The sequence below is a fragment of the Hemiscyllium ocellatum genome, chromosome 12 (genome assembly GCF_020745735.1).
Source record: "Hemiscyllium ocellatum isolate sHemOce1 chromosome 12, sHemOce1.pat.X.cur, whole genome shotgun sequence".
In the NCBI taxonomy this organism is placed as follows: Eukaryota; Metazoa; Chordata; class Chondrichthyes; order Orectolobiformes; family Hemiscylliidae; genus Hemiscyllium; species Hemiscyllium ocellatum.
Genome location: NC_083412.1, coordinates 21,794,597 through 21,805,156, shown reverse-complemented (window position 1 = coordinate 21,805,156; position 10,560 = coordinate 21,794,597). Strand labels below are relative to the sequence as shown.

At 41.7% G+C, this 10,560-nt stretch overlaps 1 protein-coding gene across 1 annotated transcript; it reads right to left on the bottom strand.

Moving 5' to 3' along the window:
• Nucleotides 1–2,163: 2,163 nt before the first annotated feature.
• LOC132820686 (cysteinyl leukotriene receptor 2-like) lies at nucleotides 2,164–7,117 on the bottom strand. Its single transcript, XM_060832928.1, has 2 exons — nucleotides 7,103–7,117; nucleotides 2,164–3,710 (listed from the first exon to the last, which is right to left on the bottom strand). The coding sequence occupies exon 2, from the start codon at nucleotides 3,672–3,674 to the stop codon at nucleotides 2,730–2,732; it is 945 nt and encodes a 314-aa protein (XP_060688911.1). The 5' UTR covers nucleotides 3,675–3,710; nucleotides 7,103–7,117; the 3' UTR covers nucleotides 2,164–2,729.
• Between the last annotated feature and the right edge of the window lie 3,443 nt (nucleotides 7,118–10,560).

Sequence of the window (10,560 nt, the reverse complement as noted above, 5' to 3'; positions counted from 1 at the left end):
CATCACTAACACTCAACACTGGAGCCTCCCCCCCACCTTGAGGTGCATGCTCAGCCCCCTACTGTATACCCATGACTGCGTCGCCATATACCACACTAATGCCATTTACAAGTTCACGGATGACACCACCATAGTCGGTCGAATCTCAGATGGCGATGAAACAGACTACAGACGAGAGGTGGAAGACCTGGAAAAATGGTGTACTGAGAACAACCTAGCTCTGAATGCCAGCAAAACCAAGGAACTCATTATTGACTTTCGGCGGGATGACACCCTACATATTAACAGCACAGAGGTGGAATGAGTGGAAAGTGTCAAGCTCCTGGGAGTGGTCATCCAGAACAAGCTTTCTTGGACTCTTCATGCGGATGCACCAGTTACAAAGGCCCAACAACGTCTCTTCTTCCTCAGGCAGCTGAGGAAATTTGGCATGATGGCGAATACCCTTGCTAATTTTTATAGGTGGACCATCGAGAGCATTCTGTCTGGATGCATCACTACCTGGTATGGCAACTGTACCATTCAAGACTGGAGACGGTTTCAGAGAGTTGTGAACTCGGCCTGGACAATCACAAAGGCCATTCTCCCATCTATAGAATCCATCTACCACGCCAGCTGCGAAGGAAAGACCGCCAGCATTCTTAAAGATCTATCCCACCCTGGCAATGTTTTTCTACAACCTGTACCCTCGGGGAGAAGGTGCAGAAGCCTGAACACACGCATTGGCTGGTTTTGTAAGTTTCTACCCTACTGTTGTTAGAACATTGAATGGACTCACAAACTCTTAATATTTGCCTGTTTCTGTGGTTTTGTTTTTGCCGCTGTTAACCTATTATTTACTATCTATGCTACCTAACTCTGTGATCTGGCTGTATTGCCTGCAAGGCAAAGCTTTTCACTGTGCCTCAGTACACGTGACAATAAATTCAATTCAATTCAATTCATAAAATCATGAGAGGCATGGATTGGGTAAATAGACAAAGTATTTCCCCAGTGGTGGCAGAATCCAGAACGAGAGGGCATAGGTTTAAGGTGAGAGGGGAAAGATATAAAAGGGACCTAAGGGACAACTTTTCACGCAGAGGGTGGTGCATGTGTGGAATGGGCTGCCAGAGGAAGTGGTGGAAACTGGTACAATTGCGACATTTAAAAGGCATCTGGATGGGTATATGAATAGGAAGGGTTTGGAAGGATATGGGCTTGGTGCTGGCAGGGGGGACTAGATTGGGGTGGGATATCTGGTCGGCTTGGAGGAGTTGGATCTAATGGTCTGTACCCACGCTGTACATCTCTATGACACTTTGACCGGGCAGGTCCACAGAAAGTGCATTTTTCCACAGTTCAAATGTTTGAATCTGGTTCTCATGCTGTATAATATTCTCACAAAGATATTGGAATTTCAAATATAGATAGATAAGTATCCTTTTAAAAAGACTGAAAGAGTGTAATCTACTGGAAAAGGAAACACTGAATTATCACCTTCAGCAAGCTCTTTTCTTTTCCTGTTCTGAGTGGAAAATGGCGCAGCTAAAATATGTGCCTATATCTGTTCATACAGCTAGTTTTTCAGAAACAAGTTGCTTGCTGTCGCCAAACGCTGTAGCTTGAAGGAATCCACTCCACATCAAATACAATCATCAAGGAGACTATGCTGCTTTTACTGCCTGTCATAGCTATATTAGGGGAATTTTCGCTTGATAATGAACCTCTTTGATCACACTATGAAAACAGGTTTCATACCCATCAGGTCCTGGAGTGCACCTCAAACCAAGAGCTTCTGAATTAGCAGCCAAGATACTACCTGCTGCGCCACAAGACTTCCTGAGCATAGTCAGTATGCTCAGAAGTCAAGTCATTGGTATGTTCTGAAAGGCTGTGAATCTTGTTGATGACTTACCAGCAATAGGAGAAATTTTACTGAGATAACAAGATGGGGCTTAGTAAACGACAAACTCTGGGGACTAATAAGTGACAAATTCACAGTTGTGGAAATAGAAAACAAATGTATGAAGATCAGATAAATTATTCAGCTTTGAATGGAAAATAATTCAAATATGATGTTATGATCAATAACAACTTAGAATTTTATAGTGCCTTTAATGTAATGAAAACACAAATTGCATTACCAAATGAAGTTTGACACCAACTCAAATAAGAAGATATTAGTGCAGATGATTGAAAACGTTGTAAAAGAAGTGGATTTTAAGGAATGACAATAAAGAAGAAAAAAGAGCTAGTGAGATAGAGGGGTTTCGGGAGAAAACTCAGCTGTTAGGACCTGAACAGCTGAATACCCAGCGATGGTGGAGTGATTCAAATTAGACATGCATAGAAGGCCAGGTTTGAAGGAATTCAGATGTCTCACAGGATTCTTGAGCTGGCTATTCCAGTTGCAGGTTTAAAAGGAAACACAAAGCAACCGAATCTGCAATTGTTTCAACGCGGAATTACTTATAATGTTCGAACAACATCGTGTAAGAAAAAGCCTCATTACTCTTAAAAGACAAAAAGGACTCAATTGATCTTTCAGCCTGGAATCATACTCGCAGGAAAACGTTGTACGGAGTAACTTGCTTGCAGACCACAACTGCCATGGCAATAAAATCAAAATTAATTATTTGTTAGAAAGTAGTTTTAACGTCACTTTTTGGATTCTGCAATAGGAGAAATACCGAAAACCATCGATCATAAATGATAATTATTAGATTTACAAATGTAATCACGTTTGATTAATCGGCAGAGGAGATGCCTTTGAATATGTTCTGCACTGTGCTTGTCAGCTTATCCCTAAAGTTTTCTGATGCGAAGTAATATAAAAACGGGTCCAAACAGGGATTGATCGCTGCAATACATAGGGTAACCACTGAACCTGTATGAACTACACAAGGAGTTCGGTATGTATTTTTGTTGCTTGTCTTTAGGCTAATGTACACAGTTCGTAGAATGTGATAAGGCAGAAAATTGATTAGAAATATAAATATTATTATAATAATTACGACTACAGCTTTTCTGCGGGAGCTAAATTGCTGCTGATGCGTTATCTTTGAAGTTAACAAAGACTTAACAACAGATATGTAGCATACAATGATAATAAAGAACGGAATAATACAACCCACGATCACGGAAAACAAATTCATGGGATATATTTGAGTAGTCGCATTGCTGAATTCAAAGCATTGTTCACTTGTCATATTGTAATTGCTAATTTGCAAAGGGCTGGATACTGCTCCCACAAACACCCAGACTGCAACACACATGATTCGCACAGTTCCAACATTTCTATACTTCAAACCTTTAATTGGATGCACTACGGCGAAGTACCGCAAAACACTCATCAGAGTCAAAAAATAGATGCTGCAGTACATGTTGAGGTACAGAGCATAAGTCAGCAACATGCAGAAAGCATTTGAAAGCTCCCATTTCCTGTCATTCCAATAATAGTGAACCCGCCAGGGTAAAGTGCAGACAAAGAGCAGATCCGATATTGCCAGATTTACCATAACGATGCTGAATGCCGTCTTCTTCTTGTATAGCTTCAGGAATACGTATAAACAGAAGACATTTTGAATAAATCCAAAAATAAATATGGTGATATACGTTGGTACAAAGATGCCAGCTTTGAATTTGTCGATGTACGAACATGACTCCTCTTCAAAGTTGCTGGTGTTATTCATTCTCTGCTTGGTGAAAATCGGAGCACTCGGACGTTTCTGCAGAAGGAAACCATTACTGTTAGCGATGGCAAATGGATGAGTGTTTAAACATGTTTATATGTTGCCTTGATTTAATGATGCAAATTATATTTATTTCACAAAAGCAAATCCCAAAGCCAAGTGATAGTCCCCTGTGTTGAAAGTGACTCCTATAGTCTGCTATCTAGATAGCAACATTGTTGGCATCATTCCAATTATACAGCGAAACATACCTCTACCAATATTGGACTATTCTTCTCTTCTGGTTCTTATTGTCTTCTAACTCAGTTGTCAGTTTTGTAATCTTTGTGCACTGGCTTGGGCTTAAGCCAGTATAGCCTTCCTCAAGTAAGGAGACCAGAACTGCGCACAATACTCCAGGTGTGGCCTCACCAACACCTTGTACAATTGCAGCAGAACCTTCCCGTTCTTCAATTCAATCCCTTTAGCAATGAAAGCCAATATTCTGTTTGCCTTCCTGATTCTCTGTTGGATCTGCAAGCCAACTTTTAGTGATTCATATACCTCTGCACAATAGCATGCTGCAGTCTTTCACCCTTTAAATAATACTCTGACCTACTATTTTTACTTCCAAAGTAGATAACCTCACATTTACCAATATTGTACACCACCTGCCAGACCCTGCCCCATTCAACTTACCTAAATTTCTCTGCAGACCCTCCACATCCTCTGTATAGTTTGCCTTTCCACTCAGTTTAGTGTCATCAGCAAACTTGGATACAATCTCATCTTCCAAATGATTTAAATATATCATGCGGGCCCAACACTGACTCCTTTGGCACCCTGCTCACCATAAATGTCCGACCAGAGAAAGACCCATTTATCCCAAGTCTCTGCTTTCTAGTGGTTAACCAGACCTCTACCCATGCTAGGAGAAAGTGAGGACTGCAGATGCTGGAGATCAGAGCCGAAAATGTGTTGCTGGAAAAGCGCAGCAGGTCGGGCAGCATCCAAAGAGCAGGAGAATCGACGTTTCGGGCATGAGCCCTTCTTCAGGGCCCTTCCTGAAGAATGGCTCAGGCCCGAAACGTCGATTCTCCTGCTCTTTGGATGCTGCCCGACCTGCTGCGCTTTTCCAGCAACACATTTTCAGCTCTACCTATGCTAGTACATTCCTGCAATTCCATGCATTCTTATCTTATGGAGGAGTCTTTTGTGCCACACCTTATTGAACACCTTCTGGAAATCCACGTATACAATAGCCACCTGCTTCCACCACCCCCCACCATCCAGTGCACTTGTTACATCCTCTAATGACTCCAATACGTTTGTCAAACACGACCTCCCTTTCCTGACTTCATGCTGCGTCTGCCTGATGGAACTCTTTCCATCCAGATGTCTCACTATTTCTTCTTTAATGATAGCCTCCAGCATTTTCCCCACTACAGGTGTTAAGCTAACTGGCCTACGGTTACCTGCCTTTTTCCTGCACCCTTTTTTAAACAGCAGCGTGACATTCCCTGTCTTCCGGTCTGCTGGGACCTGCCCGGAGTACAGTGAATTTTGGTAAATTACCATACATGTTCATGTATGGCGTATATAATTTGTAAGTGTCGTTGTGCTCCTCTGGCTTTGGCCTTGCACCTGTCCCCAGCTCAAAATATTCTTTCCCTATGATCTTACATTACAGTAAATCTCCACTCCCGGAGCAACTTCTTTGTAACCTTCGAGGGTGGGTTATAACAGCCAAGAATCAGACCGTGAGCGATGACATTCAAGTTCAAGCAATCCTGCTCCAATGGGGACCCACTTCCGTGGTTCAACATTTAGCTTCGTGCGAATAATCGTTGCCCTCGAGTCACTGCGATCATTTCAGCATACGGGTTGACTTTTAAAGCATTTAAAAACTTTTAAAACTGGTACCTGATGAAGGAGCAGCGCTGTGAAAGCTAGTACTTCCAAATAAACCTGTTGGACTGATGTGTGATTTTTAACTTTGTCCACCCCAGTCCAACACCGGCACCTCGGCTTTATGAAGACAGAGAGCTTCTCAATATCATTTCACAACGGAAGCTGAGACTATTAACTACACAGTGTGAGTAAATACATGACAGGGCTGGTTTGTTGTTATTGGCACTATACCATTGTACTGGGCGGTAACTTGAGCCTGTAGCTGACCAATCATGAGACGCTCATGCGTCTCAAATTCTCATCAGTTTACTTCCATATTTTCTCCCTTAACTGATCCCTCCTACTTTATGGTGAAAATTGAAACGAGAGAGACAGGTTTGCTGAGGTACATCCCAAAAGTAGAAATTCAGATCCGATGTGTAATGTTAATGTTAGGTAAACATATCAACGGTGAATAACAAAACTATCTGACACCGCAAAGATCACAACAACTGCTTTACACACACAATTTTGTTGTCAGAATTTTGTTAATACCACGTCTTACTCGCTTTAAGTAGGAAAGAGAAAGGCCCAGAGAGTAAAAGGTCCTACGCATTCTCAGGTTTTACTAAATTAAACAACCCGAGAATGTTGTCTCACGGCATTTTACGAGTTTACTGCAAACCGCACATATACTCAAATCAATTATAATATGCTTCGACAGTCCCTTAGAGATAAATCAACATTATTCATTTGCTCTGGTGGTGCTGACTCGAATTAACCATGGAACAACATCCTCGATTTGGCGTTTAACTCTGTTGGTTGAAGTTAGCAAATACCAATGTTGCAAACCCAGTTTCAGCCTCAATAATTGCCTCGCGTTTCGTCAATAATAGCTGCAAATGTGTTGCTGGTCAAAGCACAGCAGGCATCTCAGGAATAGAGAATTCGACGTTTCGAGCATAAGCCCTTCATCAGGATTCCTGATGAAGGGCTTATGCTCGAAACGTCGAATTCTCTATTCCTGAGATGCTGCCTGGCCTGCTGTGCTTTGACCAGCAACACATTTGCAGCTGTGATCTCCAGCATCTGCAGACCTCATTTTTTACTCGAAGATTTCGTCAATAATAACTCATGTTTTTTCCAACTTCACAAGCTGAAGGCATCTGTGAACTGCACGTTACGTCTTTGAAACACATAAGACTTGTGTTCAATGAACCCGAATCTTTAATTGTAATCAAGACCTCATGTTGAACAAAAACCGAAAGAATTCCGGATGCTGTAAATTGGAAACAAAAACAGAAATTGCTGGAAAAGCTCAGCAGGTGTGGCAGCATCTGACAGAGAAATCAATGTTAACGTTTCGGGTCCGGTGACCCTTCCTCAGAACAGTTCTAAGGAAAGGTCACCGGACCCGAAACGTTAACTCTGATTTCTCTGCACAGATGCTGCCAGACCTGCTGAGCTTTTCCAGCAATTTCCGGTTTTGTTTAAAAACTAATCTTGAATGTTTACCAAATTTTCTTTAGCTAAACAAAGAAAACGAACTTCGATCTCACCTGCTTTTCAAAAAAAAACTGGCCTTCAAACTGCTGTGTCCAATATGGTATTGCAGAGAATCACTTAAAATTTATCATAGAAACGACTTCTTGACTCTCTTCAACTCAATCGGCAGCCTAAGACTGGATAATATTAGACCTTTTGCTAGGAATGTAATAACTTGGACGCTTTCTAGGTGGCATAGTAAAAACCTGTTCACAGGCTTGCCTGTCAACAGAAGAGAAAGAAAGGTCTTAGTCTGCAGGCAGGGGCATGCTGGGCTGAATAGCTTCATTCTATGTGTTAAATTTTACATGATTTCCGCGATTTTTATGTGTTATAAGTAAATGGGTTCAAACGAACATAAGCAAGGAACAAGAGTAGATTACTCTGCACTTAGACCCTGCTCCACGATTCAATAACATCATTGGTGATCCGATTTGAACCTCAATTCTACATTCCTACATATCCCTAATAATTTTTCATACTCTTGATAATGAAGAATATATCGACGGCTGCCTTAAGAATATTAAAGTATTATGTAAAGCAGTAAGAGGTGGTTAATACAAATTTAAGGTCTGTACATCTCACATCACTTGGGCAAAAAATATTTATTGCAATCCTGGAGATTTTATTCTTGATATATATTTCACCAAATTCTTCTCGCCTCTATTGTAATACTTTAGGCTACATTTTCTCCAGCAAGACATTGTAAGAGTTGTGACGGACAGCTGACTTTGAGATCAGTCCTTGGAGAGGATTGGAGACAGGTCTGCTCTGATTGTAACTCCTGTTATTTAGGGGAAGTCATTCCACTTCCTTCTGGTTCCACAAGGTGGTGTTGTTCACAATTTTGTTTCATGGAACCAAAAGTGCTCCTGCTAAACTGCGTGGTTCCAAAGCAGTTTGGAAGATCATAGAATCCTTTGGAGGGCACCCCATCCCTGCTTTCCTGCATTTCCCATGGGTAATTCATCTAGTCTGCATATCCCCAGACACTATGGGCAATCTACTGGACCCACACATGTTTGGACTGTGGGAGGAAACCGGAGCACATTAAAGAAACCCATGCAGACATATGTAGAATGTGCAAACTTTACACAGGCAGCCGCCCAAGACTGGAATTGAACCTGAGTCCCTGGCACTGTGAAGTAGCAGTGATAACTACTGAGCCATCATGCCATCCCTTGTTAATTAACCTGTGCACTTGGAAAAATAAACTGGGCACACACAATGAAATTTTAAATGGTTCAGACACTGTTTGATGATGCTGTTCCTTTAACAAGGTTATGTTGTCCTTTTTTTTGAGAGGTCGTAAAAGACACAGACCCCAAAACGTTAAAGTTGAAAGTTTTAGGGCCAATTTCACTATAGCTAACAGATTATGCCTTGGACAAAAGGCTTTTAAGTTAAAAAAGAACACTTGTCCATTGAAAGGGAAGTGGCCGGTTCTCCCAGCTCAGGTTAAGTCAGGTTTGGTTTGGTTTTAGCACAGTAAAGTTGAAAAAAACTGCTGGACCCCAAAGAAGCAGGTCCATGCTGATCTGTGTCTGACTTCTCTTCTGTAAGACTCTGGGTTTGATTTTAGCTTTTGTGCCGAGAAGTATTGGATTATTGCAATTATTGGGAACAGATCATTAAGTTGGGATGATCTGTTGGGTTTTCAAATCGGTTAAGTTATTCAGTATTCAATGCTGTTTTGTTTGTGTTTCATTTGGTAATCTTGTAAATAAATTCAGTTTGGTTTAAAACTACGTCCACCTACATCCCTTCTGGAATATCCACGGTACATCTGCTTAAAACAACCAGCAAAGTTAGGGTCTGGGCTACTTTCTTGAAATGTGTTGAGGGGTCTGGCCTGGTCCATAACTGATTGTGGGCTTATCCTTGATTTGTTCTGCAGTTCTGATTTAGGATTTGGATTGTTGAACTCGAAGACAACAAGTGGTAGGTGTTAGTGTCTTTTGTTCAGGGTTTGTTTGGTTTAAACAGTACTTGGGATTGCAATGGCTCTCTCAGTCACAAAGAGTTTTTTGGGGAGGTGGAAAATATGACTTTGGGGGTTTTACAAATGGTAATGAAGTCCAAGCTGCTGGTATCAGCAGACAAACAAGAATTAGAGCTGCCTCCTTCCATGACGTAAAGAGATATAATTGCAGCAATAGCTCACCATTCAGTTTTGTTGGAAATGCCATCAGGATCTTGAGAGATGGCTAAAATTCAATTGAAAATGAAGCAGCTTGAATTAGAGGCAAAAAACAAGGAATTGCAATTAAAAGCAGAGGAAAGAGAAAAAGAACAGATAGTTTTAGCAGAACCAAAAGGCAAAGAGAGAGAAAGAGAGAAGAGAGAGAGGAAGTTTGAACTTCAGAAATTGGCACTTAAACAGGAAAGTTGGCTTGAAAGGATGGAGATGAAAGCTGAAGGTAAGCTTCTTGAGGAAAAGAGTCAGGATGAGCAAACCCATGGTTGCCAAAGGCCTGGTGAGAAACTGTTTAAATCGGCAGCACGGTGGCACAGTGGTTAGCACTGCTGCCTCACAGCGCCAGGGACCTGGGTTCGATTCCCGGCTCAGGTGACTGACTGTGTGGAGTTTGCACGTTCTCCCCGTGTCTGCGTGGGTTTCCTCCGGGTGCTCCGGTTTCCTCCCACAGTCCAAAGATGTGCGGGTCAGGTGAATTGGCCATGCTAAATTGCCCGTAGTGTTAGGTAAGGGGTATATGTAGGGGTATGGGTGGGTTGCGCTTCGGCGGGTCGGTGTGGACTTGTTGGGCTGAAGGGCCTGTTTCCACACTGTAAGTAATCTAATCTAATCTATTTTCAAGTATTCCCTAAACTTGATGAGAAGGATGTGGAAGTCTTTTTCATCTCATTTGAAAATGTGGCTGAACAAATGCAGTTGCCAATGACTGTGTGGGTTTTGTTTATCCAAAGCTAGTGAGATATTCACATTACTCTCAGAGGAGGTATCTTGGGCATGTGAGGGGGTGAAGAAAGCCACCTTAAATTCATGTGTCAAAGGCCAACAGACAAAGTTTCAAGAATCTAAGAAGGGGCGCTGTTCAACCCTACATTGAGTTTGAAAGGATCAAACAAAAAGTAATTTTGATAGGTGGACAAGGGCATTAAAAATAGAGCAAACCCATGACATTCTTAGAGAGATGATCATTTTGGAGGAGTTCAAAAATTCACTTCCTGAAGTAGTGAGAACTCATGTGGAAGAGCAGAGAGTTAAACGGCAAGGTTAGCAGCTGAAATGGCTTATAATTATGAGTTGGTGCATAAATCAAAGTTTGGCTTCCAGAATCAATTTCAATCCATGCAGGATTGAAACTGAGGAGAAGAAAAATCCTTGGAAAGGGAAAGGTTGATCTCGGTGAAGATCATAAGGATAATTTACCATAGTAAAATGGCAACCCTTGAAGGAGGGACAGAGAAGTCAAAAAGTTCTGGTCTTTTCACTGCAATAAAATAGGCC

Bases quoted from the DNA above. Each gene is read 5' to 3' on its own strand.
- LOC132820686 (XM_060832928.1), bottom strand. From the start codon at position 3,674: ATGAATAACACCAGCAACTTTGAAGAGGAGTCATGTTCGTACATCGAC.